The sequence below is a fragment of the Pantherophis guttatus genome, chromosome 3 (genome assembly GCF_059756535.1).
Source record: "Pantherophis guttatus breed Tessera chromosome 3, ASM5975653v1, whole genome shotgun sequence".
Classification (NCBI taxonomy): Eukaryota; Metazoa; Chordata; class Lepidosauria; order Squamata; family Colubridae; genus Pantherophis; species Pantherophis guttatus.
The window spans coordinates 53,701,570-53,728,319 of record NC_142065.1 but is presented as its reverse complement, the minus strand read 5'-3'; the positions used below and the strand labels follow the sequence as shown (position 1 = coordinate 53,728,319).

General features: G+C 40.4%; 1 protein-coding gene and 1 long non-coding RNA gene across 4 annotated transcripts in view; one reads left to right on the top strand and one right to left on the bottom strand.

Annotated features, from left to right (window-relative positions):
• Positions 1–8,308, bottom strand: part of CPNE5 (copine 5) — a 137,105-nt gene extending 128,797 nt beyond the window's left edge. The window contains exon 1 of one of the 2 annotated variants that reach the window (XM_034414757.3): positions 7,885–8,308. In XM_034414757.3, coding sequence (XP_034270648.1) covers positions 7,885–7,994 — 110 coding nt within the window. In that variant the 5' untranslated portion in view covers positions 7,995–8,308. The remainder of the gene's footprint in view (positions 1–7,884) is intronic. The other variant, XM_087889586.1, reaches the window with a different exon arrangement.
• The window catches only part of LOC117664041 (uncharacterized), a 25,865-nt gene continuing 7,301 nt past the window's right edge, over positions 8,187–26,750 (top strand). Inside the window, exons 1-3 of one of the 2 annotated variants that reach the window (XR_015733062.1) lie at positions 8,187–8,256; positions 12,212–12,289; positions 24,313–24,400. This is a non-coding gene — a long non-coding RNA (uncharacterized LOC117664041). Of the gene's footprint in view, positions 8,257–12,199; positions 12,290–24,312; positions 24,401–26,750 lie in introns of those variants that run through there. The other variant, XR_004590906.2, reaches the window with a different exon arrangement.

The window sequence follows — 26,750 nt, the reverse complement described above, 5'->3', positions numbered from 1 at the left end:
AAAATGCCACACAAATATTTTTAGTAAGGTTCTGGTGCAAATGCTGGGGTAGGGAAGAGACAATCAAAACCAAATAGATGAATAATTAAAAAGTAAAGGCATATTATTGGAGAAACCTACAGTACTGTGCATTGGCAGAGCACATCCATCCAAAAACAGGTATCTGTCCATGATATAAACTCCTGGGGCAGATGTGGAAAAATATCTTTCTACGCCTTTGGGAGCTGTCAGAAGCTAAAGCAATCAATAACGGACTAGTTCTCAGCAGTATAACTCAGCACAGAGGTTTTCCATAAGGGTAATACAATATAACTGAATTATGGGAAAAGATTATTAGGTTTTCAATATCTGGCCCCTTTTAATAGGGCTGAAAACCTTTGGCAGAAAGCTTCTTCATGCACTTAAATGAGCTGGAGGGTGCGGGAGATGACTCCAAAGGGTAGGGTGGTTATGCAAAGTGAATGGGCCATGATATGCAATGGATTGAACTGAAACTACTTGAGTTTGGGGCTGAGGTGGAGGTTGGAGTGTACCTTTAAAAAAAGAAAGAAAGTAAGAAAGAAATCAATGTTAGCCTAGTTTTATTTTTATAGTACTGTTTTCAAGGGCTTCCTGTCTCAAAATGATGGAAATGTTAAATTCGGCAGTGCAGTCAGGAGGATTTTAAAGAATACATAAACACAGAGAGAAAAGAGTCTGGAAATTTTGTGTGGCTGTGAGACCACAAAAGGCTTAACCCTGCTTTAACAGTTGCCCAGAAGGAATGATTATCAGTGCTTTCCAACTCAGATTGATGTAGGTTTGAATGAAACTCCTCTCCTTCATAACCATGGAAGCTGAGGGGTCCTCAGTACTAAAGAATTAACCATCTTTGTACTCAAGCTTTTCAGAACTGTGAACCTTTGGCTGGCTTTGTGCCCTACACTGAGCCACAAACTTGTTTGCGGAGTTTGCAGAGGAAAGTATGTTTCTCTATTTGGGAGTTCTGTACATGTATTTGGCACTTCCAAGAGGTATATTACTCTCTTTAAAACATCTGGGCTGAAGACAATAACTAAAGTGATACAGTAGCAAAATACAAGACTTCTGTTCAACTTCATTGCCTATGTATGAAATCCTGGACTTGGCCACTTGTTGAAAAGACCCTGGGTACTAACTGGATTCTTCACCGAATACCTCATAGCTACACATGAACTGTAGTACAATGTAAATGCCATCAGTTTACCCAAACATGGATTAATTCTCATTACTGTAACCAAGCGGCCCCCAACTTTTTGGGCACCAAGGATTGGTTCTGGGGACAGAGGTTTTTCTGCGGACTGGAGGGGACGTGGTTTCACATGCTGTCTGCATCCTGTGGATGGGGTTTCGCTTGTTTGCATGGCCCGGTTTCTGGCATGCCACACCCCAGTGCCTGTCTATGGACCAGGGGTTGGGGAACCCTGCTGTAACCTTAATTTAAGATCTGAAATTGAATGCAAATTCATTGAAAATGGAAGGTTGTATATTTGCAGTTCCACTGTGTGCATAAGTGCTAAAGGATGTTTGTAACAGAATAGCTTCACGCTATGATGCAATTCTTTAGGGAAGGCAATTTGGAAGTTGCCAACTTGCTCTTACAATAATTTAGAATTTATGGCCGTAGGGATACAGCTGAGGTCAACATATAGTTAAGCAACCAAAGGGATTTTACTAGTGACATTAAAACTACACTGCCTGAGCTGTTCTGTGATATGTGATGATAGTCCAGAGAATTTTATCTTTAAGCAGCATAGAAAGATTCAGTTTCTGCAAATCAGTGTGGGTACAGGGAACCTAGATGCACATTTGTATGGATCCTGCTCTGAAATGTATCACATATTGATCATTAGTCTTCTGGAGGAAAGGACAACAATATATTCATTTAGATAGCCATGTAACTTGAACAAATGGACAACTGAATATTCTTTATTATTGATACACTGCTGTTCCATTCATAGGCCATCTAAATTGGCTAAAGGTAAAAATAAAACATGAAAATGTTGTAACTATATTTAGAATCACAACTCAAACTGAAAAACTTTACCTTAAGAGAAAGAGATCCTTTTCTAAAGTAGGAAAAGTAGAGAATGGACCTGGCCCCGTTTAAAGTTAGTGGGGAAAAAGGAGACACACAAACTGTTTCAGAAGTTGCATTTTAAACCATGGCAAAAACTGTAAGGATCTACTCATGATCACTAATGTTGCTTTATATTGCTTTTTTAATACATATTTTTTATACTTTTGATTTGATTGTTAGCTACCCAGAATTATGTGTCAAGGTGGTGGCCATACAAATTTAATAAATAAAATAACTGTTCACACAGCATAATAAATCAAAACAACCCAAACCTAACTAAAACTTATGGAATTGTAACACAAGTATTTGAAAAATATGTGCTATGTTTTAAAGAGATAGATGAAGTTGGTCAACTGTGCTGATTCAACAAACTACCAGAAACTATATCTTAATTCAGTTCCCAGATAGGCAGTGAAGCATGAGGCACAATCAACTCATGGTACTAATTGTGTTGAATATAGTCTCACTGCCCTATTCAGAAGAGTTCTCTCCATTTGAAAGCAGGGCAAGGATGGTTTTAATGAAGGTTGGTGACTCAGGATGGAAAGCATTCATTCCATTTTGCTCAAATCGTTAAAAATCAGATTGCATATGATTCAATCCACTGCTTACTTCATAATGACCCTGCTAATTATACCCAATTAGCCAACACCTAGAAAAGCAATACTTCAGACTGAATGTCAGATCTAAGATGTCATACTCTTTAAAGAATTTCAATGCAAGGGGGAAAAGTGTTCTTGACAGATTAGAACTACTCGCAATACAAGTTCCTACGCTATTTGGAATGTTTTCATTACCGAACTAACAGACTGTGGTCCTGAGTCACAAAAGCATAGCACAAACACTATGTTTGCTTGTGTCAGTGCAAATAGAGGTACTGAAATTGTCAAATGGATTAGGCAGACAATTTCTGATTGTCTAAAGAAATTCTTTGGCCTGCTGCTTTAAAAAATACTCTGAATCCAATCTGTCTGCAAAAGTCCTCTTCCACTTGTGTCTGTGGAAAAAAGAATTACAAAAAACTGATTGTACGGAATGTATTTGGGTCAAGATAAAAATCGTTGAATATTAGCATTGAAATGGGATTTCTTTTTCCAAATTAATTAACTAGCATGGAGTGAAAAAAGGATGTTTCTTCTATGGTATGCAGATGTAATTTCACATGGAATATATCATATATACAAGCTTATATTTGAATGGATGTTACAATGACTTTTCCCATGCAACATGACTAGTCTGGTTGTATAAAACATCAATTTACTCCTTCACCTGAAATCCAGCCAAAATATCATAAAAACAGTATGCAGGCTTTTTGTTTATTTAGGGCTCTTCATCATCTGAGATAACAAAGCAAGCAGGCTGAGTTTCTTCATTGTTTCATGGTTTTTTTGTTTGTCCAACTGAATAGTGCCAGAGTGAAGACTTTGCTTATGGTTGGTGACAATTTCCTTTCCTTTGTAAATTTCATGTTAAATCAATAGATTTCTACCCATGTTGCTAGGAAGGTGTCCTGTGGAACTCAACAACAGTTAAATGTCTATGGAGATTTTCAGTCATTCAAGGTCATGGTTGTTCCAAAGGTGCTTTTTCAAGAGGCAACTGAACTTTCTGGTTTTTCTTTGAAGATATTTCACTTCTCATCCAAGGAGCTTCTTCATCTCTGACTGGATGGTGGGGAATGGAAGGATTTATACTTGTTGCAAACAGCTGGTCATTTGCATTCTTTTAGCAGGTCATTAAGGTCACCTGGAGGTTTAAAATCACCTGCATTTAAAAGGCACAGGCCACTCTTTTGAAGAGTGTCCAAAGTTCACATTTTGGACAGAGAGGTTTGAAAGAGGGGTTAAAGAGGCCATCTATGTCAAAATTGAACAGCCCTCTCTCAACAGAGGGGGAGGGATACAACATCATTTCCAATCTACAGTCCTTTCAACAGTTCCAAGAACTGTTTGCACCACTCAGGTGACCTTGATGATACAGATAAACCTCCAGGTGACTTAACAACACAGTAAAAGAATGCAAATGACCAGCTGTCTGGTCATTTGGAGTATAAATCCTCCACCATAACAGTCAGAGCTGATGAAGCTTCTTGGAGGCATGTAATAAACTGACCATCCCATACAATACCTTATACAGCAGGGCTGTCAAACTCCTGGCCTGTATGTGTCATCTGCTGGCCACGCCCACACCTGGTTTAGCAAAGAGGGAAAAAGTCCCGATATTTCACGTGATGCTACTGTGACGCCATGAGTTTGACATCCCTGTTATATACAGCATAGGTACTGAGCAGAGTGGTTTCTGCTGGCTCTGAGGCAGGAAGGGAGCTGGGTTGATGTAATCTTCCAGGGTTTTACATCCCTCTCAGTACCTATGCTACTGAGAGGGATGTAAAACCCTGGAAGATTACATCAACCCAACTCCCTTCCTGCCTCAGAGCTAGCAGAAACCACTCTGCCCTAGGCTTTGCTGTTTTTATAGCAAGCCCTTACTATGCACCCAGAATATTCTGTGCTGTGCTCTTCTCTGCACAGCTTGAATGCACAACACTCAAAGGGAGATGCTCGTTGTTCTCTCAGCTGAAGTTCCAGCCCTGTTAAACAATGTGAAAATCCTCCTCTAATTGACATGCACAATCATTACTAACACACATACACACACATTTTCTTTCCCATTGTAATGCCAACTGGGTTTTTAAAAAAATCTTTCAATATATGAATCAGCTGCTTGCCTATTTATTATATTGACCAATAGATGGCAGCAAGCACTTGACATTTTATAACTCTTGGCTGCTCTCTAGTGGTTGTCTGGATTTGGACAGTCATTGGATAAGTAGCACTGAATAACTGGATTTTCAGTAAAGGGGAGGTTCTGGGCATCCATGTAAGTGATGTAAATTACCCAAAGAATATTATGTGAAAAGAAGAAATAAGGAACTGGGGATCCTGGGGGAACCAGCTATTGGGAAGGACATTCCCAGTCAGGCAAGCTTTAGATGAGTTATTTCTGTAAGACTTCCAGTTATATGCATTAAGCCAAGGACATCCTAATCAATTTCAGGGCTTCCTAGTCCATTTCAGCCGGAAAGCTTCATATTCTCTTGGGTAACCAGACAACCAAGTGGTTTAAAAAGGGAGGAAGAGGGCAAGTGGCTGTGGTGGCCAGGGTTCTGATCTCCCTCACAGCTGAGGGATAGAAATACAGGTCAGGAACCAGATGGAAGGGACGGTCTCACAGGAAACTAGAAGAATCAATTGCCAACACAGATCATGTCACTTCAGCACATTATACAATGCCAGCATACAGCTTCTGAAGCATGAGAACAGAGAGAGAGAAAAAAAAAACACTTCCCAAGACATTCCCAGGTTGCCTCAGCCATGGCTAGAAAATGCTACAGCGGTGATAGCACACAGAAATGTTTTCTGCAAACAGATAGTGGTCTTCTTCACCCCAAGGTAAGGTTGTTGTGTGGATCTGTCTAAAGCATGGGAATTTGTGACGTGGATTCTTTTGGATTTATCACTATGAAATACAATTGTGAGAACCTCTTATCTACCCTATGATGCAATTAATAAGATGATCTTGGATCATATATGCAAAAACATCAATCCTGGTAATACTGCAAACCACATACCATATTCAGCATTTGCATATGTGTAACAATCTGGGGTTCTTAATTACTCCAAAGAGAGATATTTAGGTTGCAAAATATCTTATTGTTTGTATTTTGTTCTCAGACTCTTATCCCAACACTGAAATCAAAGGTGTTTTTTCAAGAGGCAACTGGACTTTCTGGTTTTTCTTTGAAGGTGTTTCACTTCTCATCCAAGAAGCTTCTTGGATGAGAAGCAAAACACCTTCAAACAAAAACCAGAAAGTCCAGTTGCCTTTTGAAAAAGCACTTTAGGACAACCATGATCTGGATGACTGAGAATCTCCATAGACATTCAGCACTAATGATGTTACCTAATTTGGGTAATGAACCATCTGCAAGAAAGCAAGCAAGCTCAGAGACCACTAAGGACCCTCCATTCCAATCCTGAAGTACAAATATTCTCCTTTATTCTTATCCCATCTTTCTTCTAAGTCGGTGTTTTTCAATAGCATAAACTTTAAACTGCCTGGACCTCAACTCCCAGAATTCACCAGCTTAGCATTCTGACAGGGAAATTCTGGGAGTTGATTTCATACATCTTAAAGTAGCTGAGGTTGAGAGCTTCACTCAGAACATTTGAGACCCATTCCTCCATATATTTTTTTAACAGCAGCAGTCCTGTGAGGTAGGTTGAGTCAAAGGTCTAAAGTCACTTGGTGAGCTTCCATAACTGGATGGAGGGAGGCTAAAACCCAGGAGGTTTTTCCAGTCCTCAGCAACTTCCATCCTCACCTCTAAACTCTATCAAAGAGTTCAGTATTAGCTCTCCATGCAGAAATACTTCATATGTTTCCTATAAGCCCTAGATCCAAGTCAGTTAGTGAATTTGTAATACTTACTGGAATTTTAAAGTGAATTTGTATAACAGTAGACTTCCGGTATTACAAAAGCCTCTTTCATTCGACATACAGTAATAAACAGTGTTTTAGTGCAGGTTTAATAGCCCAGGAGTTTTTATTCTTCCCCAAATACATGCTTATTTCATTATTTGAGAATAGGTCGTCTCTCACAGTTCATTACACAGCACAATCTAGGTAAAATATTCCCTCGAATTAAGTTTGTTGGAGCCTCACCAAGCAGGCAATCTTTGTTAACATATGAAACAGTTGTAAAATCCTTCATGTAACTTAGAACTCCTTCATCCCACTGGAGGCAACTTTCCAGATCTTTCCTGGCCGAGACACAAGAATTAAAGTAGAGCCTTCTTGAGACTAGGAGAATCCATTTTTATTTGAAGGTAACAGACTTCCACTTTTTTCACATGCAGCTGTTCCACCAGAATACATGCAACGCTGAAAATAATGGGGTACTCAGACAAAGCAGCTCTTGAGGATCTAGCTCTTACCTTGAAAGCCTATCCCCCCAAAGTTGATTGACAAAGTTGATCCCCAAAAGTTGATTGATTGTTCTCTATCTCCCCACTAATCGCATGAGAGCCTAGCTTCACTTTTATTTGGAATGGAATACAGTCACTCCAGGAATTCTTTAAACCAGTCACACCAAGTTGCACATCCAGGGGGTGGGGATGGGGGGGGGCTAATGAAGGCCCTTCTTCCCTTTCGCGTATCTACAGGTGAGATGTTCCCGAACCTACGAGCCCCGCCCCCTACCTGTCAGCTCCCCGAGACCCCGCCCACGGGCTCGCCCTGCAACTTGTGCACGTGCGTGCGTGCGATCTCCTCGTTCTTATTTGTGAAACGTGCGGAAGGGGGGGCGGGGGGAGGAGGGAAGGAGGGTCGACCGCCACGAGCTTTCGAGCCTGACCCCTCCGCAAAACGGAGGGCGATATCCGAGCTCGAGACGGACTCCCCCAACCTCGTTTCGTTGCGGGTTTTTTTTTTTTTCCCCTTCCTCCCACAAGTTCCCAAGCAGCCGCCCGCGCGAGCCCAAGGTTTGCCGGGGCAGAAACTTCGAACCGGCGGCAAAGCAGCCGCCGCCCCCTGGCGCGCCACCTTCGCGGCAGCTAACGCGCCGAGAAACTTGCCGCCGTCTTACTTCCAACGGAGCCCCCTCTCCACCTCCCGCCCATCCTCCTCATCCTCGTCACCCGCAAACCCCACCCATTCCTCGACGACCGCGCCGGCCTCTCCCACCCCCCACCCCCCACCCCGCTTTTTTTTTTTTTTTTTTTTACCTGCAGGAGACCGTGATCTCCACTTTGGTGGCCGGGATGCTGCCTGTGAGGGGGTCGAAGTCCTGCACCGACGCCATGTCCTCGAGTTTATCCAGAACGTCCTCCTCCATGGGAGAGAGCGAGAGCGAGAGCACGGGAGACCGGCGCCTCTCAACAAGTCGCCGAGCGCGCCGGCTAGCCGGAGAAACCAATCCGCCACTGAACCCTAATCGTAGCCCCGGCCCAGCGGGCGGGCGAGCAGGCGCGCTCTCTCCCTGGCTCCCTTGGACGGTACGTGTTTCTTCGCTCAAGCGCCGCGGTGACCCACGCACCAGCCGGGCGTGAAGCGCTGGCCGCGGCGACGAGAAGCCGAGCTTGGAGAGCTAATCTGAGGTAGCGCTCTCTCTCTCTCTCTCTCTCTCTCTCGCCACGCACGCCGCGATTTGAGAAGGGGGGAAAAAAGGGGGGGGGCTTTCTTTCCCCTCAAGTCCACGGAGGGAGATTTCAGTGAAGCTCCACCTCCTTCAGAGTCAAAACGGCCGGCGGGGCGCCTCAGCCCAGCGCTGCTCCTACGGCAAACAGGGGGAAACCCCCCCCCATCCCCCGGGGAACCTGTTTCCCCGCCGCACACCCTTTCTGCGCCGGGGCCCGGGGGAGCGTCAGCCTCGGAGGGCTAGGAAGGAGCCTTCGCAACCGCAGGGCAGCCACTGAAGCGCGCGGGGATTTGGATCCGCGCTTCTCCAGGGGGCGGAGAGCGAAGGCTCTTTTGTCTCTGGTGCAGGTGCCCGTGGCGTGGCGTCTGGCTTCGGAGTTGCGACCTTCTCCCAACCGGGGGCCCCGAGTCCTCTGGTCCGAGGGCCCCGGGTCGGAGCAAGCGGTTTTCCTAGCATTTGAAAGTATGCGAACTGGCTATAAGTGCCGTAGCTTTGTGGGATGCGATTTGAAGGAGACCTGGAATCCGAGACTGGGCTGCGGCCAGGGAAGAAAAGAGGAATGAGTGTGGCGAGTGTGAGAAGGAATGCATTCGGTACATGTGTGTTCTTAGGACAGCTGCACACACACGCGCGCGGGCACACAACTCACACATGAGCGGGCCTAAGCAGACCAGGGCAAGGCACAAAGGTTCATATATAGGACATAATCAGCTTTCTCCTGTGTGAAGGTTTTGGGAAGGTATGAGGGTGAAATCATAAAACAAGGCCATTGGGAGAAGCTCATGCCCTCCATATGCAGAGCAGGAGGCATACATGCTAAACTCCACTAGAGTGGTTATACCTTAAGTGCCTCCAGGGTATGTGGATGTTTTGTTTTCCTTTTTCTTGTTAAACACCTTAAAACAAGTAATTATAGTTTCCAACCACCTGACTACGCAATGCAAGAAAGGTAGTAGACTGTCACAGAGCTGCCCAGCACCATCCAGACTAAATGTCTGTCAAAAAGCAAGAAATAGATGTAATATGCAAGAGAAACATCAAGAAAGTGAGTCAAGGCACAGACCATAAAAGGTAAAGGTTCCCCTTGCACATATGTGCTAGTCATTCCCGACTCTAGGAGGTGGTGCTCATCTCCATTTCAAAGCCATGACTAAACTAAGCACGGAACGCTGTTACCTTCCCACCAAAAGTGGTCCCTATTTTTCTGCTTGCATTTTTTATGTACATTTGAACTGCTAGGTTGGCAGAAGCTGGGACAAGTAACGGGAGCTCACTCCGTCACGCGGCACTAGGGATTTGAACCGCTGAACTGCCGACCTTTCGATTGACAAGCTCAGCGTCTTAGCCACTAAGCCATTGTGTCAATTACACATTTTATGATGAATATGCATGTAGAAAATTGTTTAGAAGCATTTGCCCATTTTGGAGATGCTAAAACACAGAGAGAGAGATGCCCAAGGCCAGGGGTGGAGTCCAGGATCTCAGCCACAAAACCTAGCAACCTTCAAATCAATGTGTGAAGCTCAATCCCACTTCACTTCTACTGTACATACCCCCTGGTCTATAAGGGACTGATTTGGTAGATCCTAGCTGTGCCTAGCAAAAGCCACAAGGGGCAGATTTTCCCAACACATGGGCCAGTGATTACATGTATGCCTGGAATACGGAGGAGCATGAATTCAGGTGTATATATAAGTGTGAGCTGGAGAAATTAGGAATGTGTATTAGAGAGTGACAACATCCCCCCAAGTGTCTAATGTGGGGTTGTTGTTGTTGTTTTTAATGGATTGAAAAGAATTGTTTAAAAGTTGTTTTGCTTTCCTTGGTCAGAGGAATGTTTGTTTTTATTATTATTGTTATGTTCTTATCACTGCTGTGAGCCACCCAGAGTTATGGCCCATAAAATAGGCAGCCATATAAGTCCCATAAATAAATAATATTACTCATATTTGTTGCCCAGGAATAAGATAATAATATAAATGGCAAGCATGCAAGCAGAATTTTACAAGATAGGAAGAGAAGGGGGCTTTGTATCAAGAAGTGCTCGGATTTAGAGCGTGGAGAGAAATATTCTGTTATTATTCTTGCTCTGCATAAGCAAGTAGCCATATTAGAAAAAAGCAACAGGATAAAGATTTAGCATATTCCAATTCTCTGACTCCGCCTTCTTTTTATTATCATAATATTAGGTCATATTTTTCATGTTCTGTTCACATTAGCCTAATGTAACCAAACAGCAGCCTGTGGGGGGAAAAAAGTTTGTGAGTGATATAAGCAATATTCATCTGTCCAACCCACAATCACAAAGAAAATGCCTTGAGCATATATTTGACCTAAATAGTTGAAAACAATTTCATGCAAGACAGGATTTTTTATAAAGGGCTGGTGAGTAAAGAAGAGTATTTTCAACATTTTGCAGGTAAATTGTCATTATTTTTAAAAAATAATTTGAGAATGTGTTTAGTTTTCCTTCCTTTGCTTTACATACTGCTTAGATTTTTAATATTGCTGAATCACAGGACAGAAGTCAGAAATGCCGATGTGTAACTTTTTTCTATTAGAAATGATCTACCACATGTTTATATAATTCAATCATATTTTGTTAAATTTCCATGTAAAATAAAACTAACAGTTTTAGCAGAGAAACTGGCTATCAAGGATTTTTTTATTATACTGGCAATAAAAGTAAAACTGACCATCATGTCATCATTTCAACCTTTTGCCAAAAATTTCAAGTAAGGGGGGAAATTTGCAAGATTTCATCTGTATCAAATTTTTTCAAAAGGCAACTGGACTTCCCCCCACCTTTGAAAATGTTTCACTTCTCATCCAAGAAGCTTCTTCAGTTTAACTGAACTGAAGTGAACTGAACTGAAGAAGCTTCTTGGATGAAAAGTGAAATGTCTTCAAGGAAAAACAAAGAAAGCCCAGTTGCCTTCTGAAAAAGCACCTTTGGGACAACCATGACCTGAGTGACTGAAAATCTCCATAGACATTCTCCCATTGTATAACATGTCTCTTAGGATCAGCTTTCTTTAACCGAGGCAACTTGTTGTTTAAACATAATCCCAGAGCAAATGAATGAATTCACAACTTTTGAATACAGCATTTGCCTCATTCAGTAGCATATGAATCAACTAGTGTAGTGAGACATTGGCAGTTATCTTCTGTCCATCTAAGCTATTTTAGTATTTGCTCATTACACGTTTATGTCTCTTCAACCATTTAATTCTAAGCAGTCTAAGCAAAGCATAATTTTAAAAGTTATGAAGATTATAGAATATAGAAATAATATTGCCAACATATGTTCAATATCTTAATAAAATTGCAATAAAAATCTTCACATAATAGCAAGGAACTGGTTTCATCCCAAAGATGGTACACCCCTCCTTCTCACATTGGTGTCTTCCTCCAGTTTTAAAACCACACTCTTCTTCCAGTCCAGCTTCCCTCAATATATACTCTACATATAGATTAAATAAATAAGGGGAGAGTATCTCTCCTTTGCCAACCTGAAGTCAGTCTGTTTCACCACGTTCTATCTGTATTGCTTTTTGCTGACTGTGTACAGGCTTTGCATGAGGATAATACGATGTTCCAGGATTTCCATTTTTCCAAGTGCCTTCCACAGCTAGATATGATTGACACAATCAAAGACGTTTCTATAATCAGTGAAGCCCATACTGACTTATTTTTGGTATTCTTTGATGTTCTCAATTATTCAGTGTGCCTCAGCAATAATATCTTGTGTTTTTCATTCTTTTCAAAAGCTACTTTGAACATCTACAATTTCCCTCTCCATATAGGGTTCTAATCCGCATTGGATGAACCTAAGTATTCAGCAGTCCCTGTTGCTGTTGTTAAATGAGGATCATAGGTCATTAAGCAAGAACTTCTTTGTAACTTCCTGACAGCTTCCAACAACCAAAGTCAATGGGAAGCCAGCAAGAAGTTGCAAGTCCCAGATGGCTCACAAGCAGGCTAGCAGGCAGGTAAGTAGATGCTACCAGGTGAGGGAGAGGCATAGGTGGCTGCTGCAATATACACACATGATTTCAGATCTAGGGATGGTTGCTGCCAGGAGGGGAGGGTGCACAGGTAGCCAGCAAGATGTGGTACTAGGATAGCAGGGCCAGGGGAGGCTTACTGGAGCAACTTGTGACCTTCCTGTCAGCTTTCCCATTGACATTGCTTGCAGAAATCCAGCAGACAAGATCCCAAATGGCAATCACCTGACTGTGGGACATTGCAATAGTCATAAGTACAAACAAGTTGACAAGTGCCCAGATCATGATCCCATGACTGTAGGGATGGTGGAACAGCCAGAACTTTGAGGACCAGCTGTAAGTACCACTTGTTTAGTACTGTTGCAATTACAGTCACTGAATGAGTGGTCACTTAATGACCTATATACAATAGTTTGTATCCTCTGTTGTAGGATGTAAACTACTTCAGTCTGTTTCCCACTCATTCTCCAAATTTGCTGGCATAGCTTGGTTAGAACTTGATTTCTTTCTCTTGCTTCTATAACTATTCTATCAATTCCTGTAGCCTTCTGACTTGGTAATGACCAGCATGCTAATCGAGCTTCATTTTCTAGTATTAGGGGTTCTTGTGAGATATACCTTCTTAGTTATCTTGGATTTGACATCTCTACTGTACAGAATTTCAGTATACTCCTCCCATGTTTATTTGATCTTTGAATCAGTTATAGTACTATCTGTCAATTGACATCCTTTACTATAACAATTTAAACAATTCAATGCTGAAACTTCTTTCTGAGTTCAGAGATCTTTTGAAAGACTTTCCTTTTTTTCTAAATCTATTTCCATCTTTGATGTCTTACAGATGTCATTGCAATACTGCTTCTTGTGTTTTCTAATAGCTCTCTGAAAATCTTTATTAAACTCTTTCCTGAGATCTTTGCCTTTCTTGGCTTTGGCTTCTCTTCTTGGCAATCTCCATCATTTTTTCCGATATCGAGTTTGCTATCTTCTGTTTCTCCATTTTTGGCAGTCTCCTTTCATATTCACAACTTCTTTAAATAAATTGCACACTTCCTCTGCTTTTCTATCAGTGAGGTTCAGGACTTCAAAACAATTTTTGATGTTCCCCTTGAGAATGGTAGGTATAAGCTCAAGATCATATTGTGGAAACTGATTGGCTTACTTTTTTTTCTTCTGTAGCTTAACTTAGAACCTGCATATGATCACTTTGTGATCTGTTCCTGTCAGCCCCTTCCCCCCACCCAAGAAAGATATGTGGTGATTCTTCCACACAACTTGCCACAAAAGTGCCAGGTTGAAACACTCTTCTCTCTGAATCTACCATAAACTCTGATAATTATTATGGATGGACTATCTTCACCCTCTTTCTCTTGCAAATATCTAAATTGAGCTGTCTCTTATTCCTCTGAAATGCACCTTTTTACTCCTGGGAATCCAGACTACTACATTCCATCATATTTCCACAGTCAAGATTTGGCCATGTCTTTGATGCTGTAATTGAGCACCTCCAACTCTTTTTTTGCAATAATATAGTCACTTTGATTTCTATGCATTGAAGATGTCTACATATACAGGCATTATTTTGATTGTTTGAAGACAGTGCTAGCAATGAAGAATCATTGGGTGGTAGGAATTGGTAAATTGTTCTCCTGCTTCATTCCAGTTTCCTAAATCATATGATACAATTACATTTATTTTCTTAATATTTCCAACTTTGGCATTCCGGTTTCCAAATGATAATCAGCACACCTTCTTTCTCTGTTCTATTAATTTCAAACTGAACTTGATCATAATTTAATTTAATTTAATTTAATTTCCAATTTATATACCGCCCTTCTCCCTGAGGACTCAGGGCGGTGTACAGCCAAGATAAAAAACATAGAATACAAATATTAAAACATTTAAAAATATATATAAATTTTGGCCCGAAAGTTAAGAATCACAGACTAATTAAAAGAATTTAAAAATTTTAAAAATTTCTTCTTAGGCCAACCTGGCTTGTTGAAAAAGATAGGTTTTCAGGGAACGACGGAAGGCATTGAGGTCCTGGATTCTTCTTATCTCCGGGGGCAACTGATTCCAGAGGGTGGGAGCCCCCACAGAGAAGGCCCTCCCCCTGGGGGCCACCAGCCTACATTGTTTGGCTGATGGCACCCTGAGGAGGCCCTCTCTGTGGGAACGCACGGGTCGATGGGAGGTCATCGGTAGCAGCAGGCGGTCTCGGAGATAACTAGGCCCTATGCCATGGAGCGCTTTAAAGGTGATAACCAACACCTTGAAGCGCACCCGGAAGACCACCGGGAGCCAGTGCAGCTCGCGCAGGAGCGGTGTTACATGGGAGCGCCATGTTGCTCCCATCACTACCCGCGCTGCTGCATTCTGGACCAGCTGGAGCCTCCGGGTGCTCTTCAAGGGGAGCCCCATGTAGAGAGCGTTGCAGTAGTCAAGGCGAGAGGTGACGAGGGCGTGAGTGACTGTGCACAAGGAATCCCGATCAAGAAAGGGCCGCAACTGGCGAATCAGGCGAACCTGATAAAAGGTCCCCCTGGTAACAGCCGTCAGATGTTCCTCCAAAGACAGCTGCCTATCCAGGAGGACTCCCAGATTGCGAGCCCTTTCAGTGGGGGCCAAAGACTCGCCCCCAATAGTCAGTGATGGAGTCAACTGACTATATCGGGATGCCGGGAGCCACAGCCACTCAGTCTTGGAAGGGTTGAGCCTGAGCCTGTTCCTCCCCATCCAGATCCGCACAGCCTCCAGGCACTGGGACATCACTTCAAGGGCATCGTTGGGGTGGCCTGGGGTGGAAATGTACAGCTGGGTGTCATCAGCGTACTGGTGGTATCTCACCCCAAAGCCACGGATGATCTCGCCCAGCGGCTTCACATAAATGTTGAACAGAAGGGGCGAGAGGACCGATCCCTGCGGCACTCCACAAATGAGAGGCCTCGAGGTCGACCTCTGCCCCCCTGCCAACACAAACTGCGACCGGTCGGAGAGAAAGGAGGAGAACCACCGCAACACAGTGCCTCCCACCCCCAACTCTTCCAGCCGGTGCAGCATGATACCATGGTCGATGGTATCAAAAGCCGCTGAGAGATCTAATAGGACCAGAACAGAGGAATAACCCCTGTCCCGAGCCCTCCAGAGATCATCCACCAACGCGACCAATGCCGTTTCCGTGCTGTGCCCAGACCTGAAACCCGACTGGAACGGATCTAGATAGATCATAAAACTCATCAACCTCCTCTTCTCCTATGGATGGAGCATAAACTTGGACAATCATCCTGCTAAATAGTTGTCCACCAAAGCCAATTAATATTACACATTTATTGACTGCATTGTAGAAGTACAGTTCTTGCTATACATTTCCTAACTATAAGAGAAACGCCATTCCCTCTTTATTGTTCATGTCCCAAGTAATGATCAATGTGATCTTCTGACTGAAAGTGTTCAATCCCAGTCCATCTCAATCAACTGATGCCTAAATTTCAACGTGTAATTGATTCAGTTCACCTTTCGTTGTGTTGGCCTTTCCCATGATCATGGTTGTTACATTCCCACTGTAATTCTGTCTTTATAGCTTTGGATTTTCTTTTTCTGCATGGCAAATATCAGCAAGGTATACTAAAAGGTTTAAACTAGGCATGTCATAAATACTATTAGTACTATGGAAAACCTTCAGCTCTTTCTCAGAAGCATTTTGAATGCCATCTGATCTGAGGAACCCATCATTTGGTACTATATTGTCAATCATTTTTTATACATGTGGTTTTCTTGGTAAACTCCAATACCATACCTTTTCCTGCATGGGACAAAAGGATTCCTTTGGAATCATCCCCTTCCAACATCTTCCTTTATCACTATTGCCCTGTATATGTATTTGCTTGCTTTAGCCGGGCAGTGGGGTGACTTTTGCTTGGATTATTCTGAGAGTATGAACTCCTGGCATACACTCCTGGAGTTTTTTGCTCATAGCACTAGCACTAGCACTTAGACTTATATACCACTTCATAGTGCTTTACAGCCCTCTCTAAGCGGTTTACAGAGTCAGCATATTGCCCCCAACAATCTGGGTCCTCATTTTACTGACCTCGGAAGAATGGAAGGTTGAGTCAATCTTGAGCCTGGTGGGATTCGATCTGCCAAACTGCTGGCAGCTGGGATCAGCAGAAGTAGCCTGCAGTACTGCATTCTAACCACTGCACCACCATGGCTCATCTCTCCCATCAGAGTGAGGCAATATAGCTTTCTCGGATAAGGGACTAAAGATAGAACTTTTATGAAATTGTCTGTAGAGCGAGCCTAAATGTCTTGGAAATAAAAAATAATTTACAGGTAATCCTTGATTAATGACTGTAATTGGAAACGGATTTCCAGTGGTAAATCATTATGATCATAAGTTGAGGCATTCACAACCTGATATTTTTTTCAGCAGTCATTAAGTGAATCATGATGGTTAAGTGAATCTACAGTTATTAAGCATTCTTCCAAATGGACAGTTTTTGCTGGAAACTGGTAAAAAATACCACATGACTGTGGGACTCTGCAACAGGCCATAAAGACAAGTTAGCAATAGCACTTAGTCTTTTTCTAAGTGGTTTATGGGCCCTCATTTTACTAACCTCGGAAGGCTGAGCCAACCTTGAGCCAGTTAGGATCGAACCGTGGAAGGCTGAGCCAACCTTGAGCCAGTTAGGATCGAACTGCTGGTAGTGGGCAGAATTAGCCTGGCTGCCAAGGGCCTAAAATGCAGTCATGTGGCCATGTGGGTGGGTGGGTGCATGACATTTTACAAAGGCCAGAAGTAAAGCACTTCTGGCCTTTGTAAAACAAAAGGCTTGTTCCTGTGCCATTTGTAATTTCATTAAGCAACTGGTTGTAAGTTGAGGACGACTATATAAAAATTACACTAAATGCTTGTAAAGCATTTATAAACTTACTCTTAAAGTAACACAAATGCTTCATTTAAAGCTGAGTAATGACATTGTTAGTGATTAATTAATTGTAATTGCTAATCTACCTAAAAATGTGGCTGTCATTCCATGCATTACAGAAATTAGTAAAATAATTAATTAGAAATTGGCACTCTATTGAGAATTTTGGAGGGTGGATGATATATTACAAAATGTATAAAATCTCTCATTAAACTCTATAATCATTCCTCTAATGAAAACATTGAGAAAAACATAAGAAAAAATACTTTTCCTTTAGTCCTGGCATAAGTCTCCCCCTTTTATTTTACAATAATCATTCAGTGTGTTGGATATGAGTTACATTAGAGAAATAAGTACTCTCAAAGCATAGTTTGTGATCTTCAGGGTGCTATTTTAAAAAAGAGAGATTGTCTTCTGAATAGACTGTCTCCTATCCCTCTTAAAAAACAGCTTGGATATGCAGGAGGCTGATTTTCCAAAAATACTCTGTATGGATTCAGCCTGGTTAGAAATGTTTCACTGCCATATATCCTTAGAATATAGTTATAGATTAAGGGTTTTGCTTACTTTTCTAATGTATTCCTTTCATGTAGCAAATAGAAAACACTGTTGCAATCCCAATATAGATAGTAGCAAAAAAAAGTTAATTCATATGCCTCCTATATCCAGACTGATCTTCCAGGAAGTAAAAAAAGAATACATATTGTATAGTTTTTGCATTATGGTAAAATGGGTAAATGATTCTTTTATGTGGGATACTTTTGTATTTTATATTATAAAATAATAAAAAAATAAAACCCAGTTTTCTAGAACTATGGAAAAGTAAGGAAACTCACTTTTAAATGTGTTCAATTTATTGTTCACTTTCAATGAAAAGGTTTTATTTATATAGTTGCAATCTTCTTTGTTTATTTATTGTATAAATTAAAAAATATTACAATAATTATTCTTAGCCAATCCAATGAAACCATTAGTTTTAATAGCTATCACACAAATTGATTTATCATTTTAGCACAGCACAATATCACAAAGAATGAGAAGCCCTATTTTAGGGGTATAGTTTGATGATCTATTTGTAATCCACATTATGTCAACATTTTTCAAATTAATTACTTCAACTTTTCTAATAAAAGCTATTCTTTTCTATTATAAATTCATCACTGTATTACTTTCTCTTGGATCTTCATTAAATATGTATACTGATGAATATTTGTTGTTCGTATTTCATAAAAAAAGTTTAATTTTGATAAACAAAAAATTATCATGCATTACCATTTTATTGGTGTATGTCAGCTTGATTTAGAATTGATCAGCAGGAAATTCTTTGTTAAATTGACAACTTCAATGTAAGACAATGTAACTGACAACTTCAATGTAAAATTAATCCTGGATAATTTGGTTAACCAATATTTTGTAAAGTGCTGAACCATTCAGTACAAATTGACACAGGTGAGCCTAAATTATAATAACTTTTTGGATTGTCTATGGAGATTCTCAGTCATCCAGGTCATAGTTGTCCCAAAGGTGCTTTTTCAAAAGGCAACTGAACTTTTGTTTGTTTGTCCATAAAGACGTTTCGCTTCTCATCGAAGAAGCTTCTTCAGTTTAGTTCAGTTAAACTGAAGAAGCTTCATGGATGAGAAGTGAAATGTCTTCAAGGAAAAAAACTTTGGGACATTTTTTAAAATTATATTTGATATAGATGAAGATTATATTGTAGAAAACCTTGCTATTTCCCCCTATTTACAGCCTGTTTGCTTAGGGAGGGTCTCTCCTGAGCCTCTTGCTTTTCCCACTGTGCAGCTGTGAGTTATATTCCCTCATATCTGACTGTTCCCTAGGCAGTATCTCTTCACCTGGTCTCCTTAGGCTATTACAGGGTTCCAAGAATCTGGGACAAATAGTGTGTGTGATAATATAAAACGATGGGTCATATTTCAACACGAGAAGCCATTTTTGAACAGACAGCCTATATATGCTGATATGAATCTCCTTGAAATACATTGATACGTTGAGAGTGGATGCTGTATCTGATTTCCTACTATTACTGTATCTTGACTTCAAGATTTTATGGTTTGTAAAAACCCATTTCTTAACATCTAACTAAGAAACTGATGGAACATTGCTTGGAAAGAAAATAACACAGTGTTTCTCAACCTTGGTAGCTTGAAGATGGGTAGACTTCAAGCTTCCAAGGTTGAGAAACACTGGAATAACAAATGTTTATCTGTCTAAATTCCTCTTGGATTACAGGTAGGCCTTGCTTATAATCATTCATTTAGTGACTGACGTGACTTATGATGGGTTTTCACACTTAACAACCATTGCAGCATCCCCATGGCTGTGTGATCAAAATTTGAGCGCTTGGCAACTGGCATGTATTTATGACAGTTGCACTCTCCTGGGTCATGTGACCGCTATTTGTAACCTTCCCATCCGGCTTCCAACAAGCAAAGTCAATGGGAGAAGTGAGATTGGCTTAACAACCACAGTGATTCACTTAACAATGGGACACAACTCACTTAACAACTGCCTTGCTTAGCAATGGAAATTCTGAGCTCCATTGTGGTCTTAATTTGAGGATTATCTGTATTTCTGCTTTACCCCTGGCTATATAAACAGGAGGCCAATGAAAATGTAAATCCTGGGTAAAAGATATTTAGGAAAACAGCAGACAAATGGCATTTTGAAATAATCACTTTTTTAAAAAATTGCAAAATACATTTGCATGGTAAGATTTAAAATTGAAAATATAAAGTACAAAATTCTACTGATTAAAAACATTTAAAGAATCCATTTAGTACATATAGACACTTTCAAAGAAGTGTTTTTCCCAATTTTTTTTTACCAACTTTTCTATATTGTGAGGACATGCATTGCATTTCCATTTCACATCACCAGTTGTTCTGGAAATAAATGTATTCACTCTGATTAGGTGTTTTTCCACAAAACCTGTTTAACAAAAGAACAGTAATTAAAATTCTCAGTTCAAATACAGATTATAAAGGTTTTTTTATTAAAAAAATCACTTCCTAAAATAGTCTACTGAGTCACATTCAAATGAACTACTCTTTTTTTTCCTTTTCATATTCAGTCAGAATACATAACTACATGCTCGATGACATTGATGCTTTGCGATTATTACCTCGGAGAGATTTTTATTATCGTATCAAGTACTATCCTAACAAGTCAGAAAGTCCTGCAATAATTTAATATTCATGCCTTCATGGCATGGGAGCAGGCTATTTGAGGGAATTGCCTCTTCCCCATCACATTTGATTAGATCTAATGATTAGATCTGGCAGAAAAGGCATGCTTTGGATACCATCAGCTGGGGTTGCCAAGGGTTTGTGTATTTTTTAATATATTTTATGTATGTTTTTATAATATTTATTTTTAATTGGGATTTTATATTTTTGTAATATATATATTTATATTTCTTGTTTTTCTACAGGTAGTCCTCAACTTAGTTCAGTTCATTTAGTGATCTTTCAAAGCTACAACAGCATTGAAAAAAGTGACTTATGACAGTTTTTCACACTTACTTCAGTGGTGAAATCTAGAATTTGTTACTACTGGTTCTGTGGGCGTGGCTTGGTGGTGGTGGGGTAATGTGACTGGGTGGGAGTGGCCAATTTTTTTTTTTAACTTTTAAAACCATTTTTTCTACAACCTCTTTGGCGAAGAGGTTGTAAAAAAATGCTTTCAAAAGGCTCTGATGATCCCAGCTGAGTTGCCTGATTGTCAGAGGGTTTTTTAAAAAATCCTCTGCCGATCAGGCAACTCAGCTGGGATCATCAGAGCTTGGATCGTCAGAGCCATTTAAAAGAAAAATGCCTCTGATGATCGCGCGGCTCAGCTGGACATGTGGGGGGGCAGGGATTTTTGCTACCAGTTCTCCTCCATCGCTACTGGATCGGGCAATCCGGTCCAAACCGGGAGCATTTCACCCTTGACTTACAGCCATGGAAGCATCACCATGGTCATGTGATCAAAATTTGGATGCTTGGCAACAGATTCAAATTTATGATGGGTGCAGTGTCCCGGGGTCATGTGAGCTTCTTACAAGCAAAGTCAATGGGGAATCTAGATTCATTTAACAACCATGCGATTCACTTAACAAGTGTGGCAAGAAAGGTTGTAAAAATGGAGCAAAATTCACATAACAAATATTTCACTTAGCAACGGAAATGTTGGGCTCAGTTGTGGTTGTAAATCACAGACAACCTGTACTTGTTGTTTCATTGTTGTATGCCACCCAGAATTGCATTCTGTAAGATGAGTAGCTATAACAATTTGGCTAAATAAATAAATAAGCATTTAGGTGTTTATTGTGCTATATGTCCTACTTGTTATTCTTCCTTTTTGTTCTAACCAGTCATGCTTGTTCTATCACAAAAGGGTCACTGCTCATGGCTGTCTCCAAACTAGCATATTATACTTTTAGTCCAGCAAAAGGTAGGTTGTTTTGGATGTATAATTGTCAGAGTTTAGCAGTTAAACCAGTCTGGTTAATCTAGGCTACCTACATTTAGTGGAATGTGGGAAGAAGCATCATATTCACATTCTCTATTGAATGTTGAATGTTAAATATTTATGTTGGCCTGTTTATGTACAATATTGTTAAGCCTAGATTATTAATCAGAATCTGCTAAAGAAGTCATAGGTTGCCTGGTCACAGATAATACTAAAATGTGTACGTTGTACTAAGCAAAAGATGAGAAACCATTATATGATATATTTATGAACCAAGCCAATAGGTATAATCATACATGGAAGATTTCTGTGGCTGACCTCAAAAAGAATGAATGGCTTTTCAAATGGAAGATGCCCAGACCAAATAATATATTATGGTGTGCATTCTCCTATTTGAGAAAAACTAGTAAGGAAGACCTGTGTAAAATGGATTGGTTCAACAGCACAGCTCTAAGCAATTATAGGTTCCGTCCATTATGGAAGAAACAAATAAGCCCATCTTGGTTGGATCACAAAGGTAAAATTGCACTGGATGCTTCGAGAAAGGAACTGGGAGAAAAGGTTGCCTTGAGCTATTTTGATGGCTTTTGAAAGAGAACAAAAAGAATACAAAGATCTTAGGAGTAAAATTGTTGGAGTGGGGAAATCCTTAGAAACCTTTTGAAAACAAAAGATTTAATAACAGGAGCATAATCACTTAGGCCAGGAGTAAACAAGAAACAACAACAGTGGAATCATAGCAGCTTTTCATCCTATTTGTTTCTTCGCTCAATTGTCTATACAATCTTTCTACCTGCAGAAACTATAGAAACACATGCCTTCATAAGGTTAAGGACTCTGAAAACAATGCAGTCTCAATGAATTGCCTGGAATATCTGGTACAAATAAGCTTCTTATGCTTCATTAGTTAGAGTGAGGATCCTTTGCACCTATTTTTACTGCAGAGAAATAAGAGTTTATTATAGAAAACGAAGAGTCCATAAGAAGAGCACCATAACATTGGAGCTGCAGCAATCCTAACAACCACAAAATGACATTATGAGGAGCATAAATGACATAAGAAACTTATTCTTCTAGTACATCCCCCATCTTAAGGTAGAAGAACGTATACCATCCTGGACAAATAGTTGTCAAGTCTATTTTTGAAAATCTCCAGCAATAAGAGTACCCAGAAATCCAGGAAGCAAGATGTTCCCTTGATTATTCTCACTGTCAGTCAATTTCTCCTAAATTTGGGTTGGATTTCTCTTTGACAAGTTACTTTCCTTTGGAGTTACAAGTCCTTTGGAGAATATGTCAATCCCCTCTTTTCTGTGACAGCCCCTCGAATACTGGAAGACAGCGATCATATCACCTCTAATCCTTCTTTTCATTAGGCTAGACAAACCTAGCTCCCTCAACTGTTCATCATATAATTTAGACCCCAAGCCCCTTATCATCTTTGTTGCTCTTTGCACAACTTCTAGGGCTCTCAGCATCTTTGTTGTATTGTGGTATTTCAAAGATGGCCACACTAGTCCTGTATAAAGTGGTACTATAATTTCTGCCATACAGACTTTTCTCTCTGCTGCCACCTAAGCATCAGGGGCATCCCATTCAAACCAGCTAAAGTAGTCGGTGCCATTCTTTGCTTCCCCAATAAAAGCATTTTCACAACAAGTGTCTTTTATTCTTTTCCTCCTTGAACACTTATTGGCTCATGTTCATGGTGAAGATAACTGAAGAGTGGCTTAAATAGCAATAGACTTTTACATTCATTTTAAAATATTGCTAAGTATTATTTTAATGTAAAAAATTTAATATATTACATAAGGTAGTGATGTATAGCATGATTATTAATTATTATCTCCCAGGACAAAGATACTATAAGGAGGGTATCTAATTCTGCAGTATCTTTGCACTTTCAAAACTATTTAGTTAGAGGTTTTAGTGGAAAGCTTGAAAAAGTCAAGGTCAGAGCAGAAAAAAAATCTTTCTGATGATTTCTGTCAAGAATTCAAGAGCAAGTAAGAAGTTTGAAACTCAGATGAATTATTCTAGCATAAAACTAAGAATTTCAGTGGCTTCTACTTCAAATCTGTCAACACGTCAAGCAATTTCCAATATTTGTAAAGAATCATTGAGGAGATTACTCATCGTATTTTATTTAGTGAGATGCAGATTCTTTCTATTGTAACAAACCGTCTGCTTCTAAACACTTGGCCCAGTGCTCCTATTTTGTGAATGCATATTAATTCAGGATTGTCTTTGGCAATGGAGAGATAGGTACCTATTGTGTGCCAGCTGCTGAATGAGAATCATTTGTATGGAAGGATGACATCCATGTGTCCAAAATTCCTGGCAATTTTCAGCTGGATAAATATTGCTGGTGGGTCTACAGCCTGCATTTCTTGTGGGATATGAGATTAACATGCTGCTGCAAGAAAGCTCACAAAGCCTGAGCAACATGCAAGGGTTGTATCTCAAAGAGTGTGATGCAGAGAGATCAATGTGTTTGCAAAGCCAGGAAAAGCAAAGGTCAGAAGATGATGATGATGATGATGATGATGATCATAATTATTTCTTGTTTTCCACCGACCTGTGCTGAATTTCAAGCAACTTGAAAATGATTGATGGACGTCCAATGCATCTGCAGCTTTTCAAGCCAAAAGACGGGCATTTCCAGCATCTGGAAGGAGACATGGTGGGAATTTTTAAATAATTTCTTTTGTTTTATTGCAAACAATTCTAAGAACTAAACTATATGCCACATTAACCGCACAGATGCAATTAGTGGGCTTTATTTTTTAAGTGTGGAAAGTGGGAGCTTGCTTAGCATTCGGAAAGATAAGAGCTCTTTCTCCTCTCAGGAAAGACCTGACAAAAATCGCTTTTCTCTCAACCCTGCTCACGGGTCTCCAAGCCAGACCCTTTCATTAACACCAGGGGTCCCCAAGCATAGCTGGCTGGAGAATTCTGGGAGTTGAAGTCCACAAGTCTTAAAGCGGCCAAGTTTGAAGACCTCTGATTAACGCCATAGATGCCCCTTCCTTGCAAATAGCTTACAAGAATTATCCTTTGATTAAGGGTTTTTTCCTGTTCCTTTCCTTTAGAAGAGACTTCCTCTAATCCCCCCACCCCCAGAAAAACAAACCCAGCAGTATTCTTCAGTGGTGCATTGCTTTCTTATGACCATTTCAAAGCTTTCCAATGGTTCTGAAAGCCTCACATTATAAGTGAGAATATTCTTCTAATGTTCCTAAGTAATTCCCTCATGCAGATGGACATTTTTTCACTTTTTTCTCCCCTGCATCTCTTTTTACCTTGAGTCCTCCAGTCTCTTTCTAACCCTTAACTCCTCACTGTCTTTTAATTGGCTTCATAGTGAGGATAGGAGTGTGTTCCGAGCAAGCCAAAGAGGGCTTCTGAGTGACTAAATTTGATTCATTTCTATGCAAGGTGTATCTCCTTGTCACTCTCTCTGCCAATTGTGGTTGACATTTTCTGCCAGAGAAAGAAGATTAAATGCAGAGGAGGCAGGAACCAGCTTTTTCTGCCATTGCCCCTGTATTTTGCATGCTGGGGCAACAATATTTTAAAATAGAGGGCTAACATTTCAAGATGTTTCTCATTTATTATATTCCTCCTGCCATCCAGACCTGTTCACAGCATATACTTTGTAGTAATTCTCTTATCATAGCCGAGCCAAAATACAGACACTCATTGATAATTCTGATGATATATTATTCTAAGTCAAGCCTTGGGCAATTGCAGATTAACTGAGTGACAATTTGACAGTCTTGCCAAATACGCACAACATTCTCAAAGAGCCAGAATGCCCTATGCAGCAGATGGAAAATGGAATAATTCTAGCCTTCTGAAACAGCAAAATCTACCAATGAGAGCATTTCACGTATATTGCAGTTGCATTACCTGTACTACTGACTTGGGTAAAGATAAGGTTTAGCTTTTCCTGCTTGAAAGATTGTGGTGTCAAACATCTGTAACCCAAGGTTCAGGATCCATAAGGAAGCTGTACTTTAAACCTAATCCCAGAGCTCCAATCAGCATAGCGGAACTAAACTGATTTTATTTCTAATTTAACATAATTGCATTTGTATAGGAGGATTTAGGCACAGGGAAATTATAGGTCACATCTGTGTCAGCTGTTTACCTGTGGTGTTGATTTGAAGCACCTGTAAGATGCACCTGGCTTGAAAAATCTGTGCCAGCCTTCCAGACTTGTATGGCCGTGTTATTGTAACACCATACTAAACTAAGGAAAAGAATTTTTTCTCAATAACTACCTGCCAAAGTGCAATATTTCTGTAAAAATTAACCATTCTGATTATTCTTTTTATTTTCATCCTGTTTTCAACAGGTGATTTGCCACCCTTTGCTTGTCACTCTGCCACTCTGAGTGGAATTTTGGCAGCATTGACTGTTTTGGTGTACAGAGGAGGGTGAAATCTGTTTTTTAGTTCTCGGATTCATTTAGTTTTTTTCACTACCTCAGAATACCGGAGATTTGCCAAATTTTAGAAATCCACATCTGAAGCATGTATATCTGTGTCACTCTTGATTTTTAAATTTACTACCACATAACATGTGGAAATTTTGGAGGGACACGGAACACCGCAGAGGGAGTTTGTCTCCGACCATAATCATGGCTAACAAGGTAATATCCGTAATACGAGTAAGATCATGTGCAAGTTCTTATCCCAGCATTTGCCTCTTTGCAATTCTTCAGGGCACAGTTGTAAAAGGCAGGATGCCTGCATTCATTTAAAGACCATTAGCTCTTCTTCATTTCTGTCAGCACCCACCAGGTAAACCAGAGCAAGAAATACACAGGAGGGCTAAAAGTGATATTGGCTGTAAAAACAGAATCTCACAAATCTGAATATGCTCTGCCTCCTTCTGCTGTTTACAGTTCATTGAATTAGGCAGGTTTCTGTCTAAGCCTCTTCCAAATCTTATCCTGCTCCTGTAACTTGAAATATGTTTTATTCCCCTCATTGCTCCTGCGTATCTCCATCAAGGTCATCTTCCTA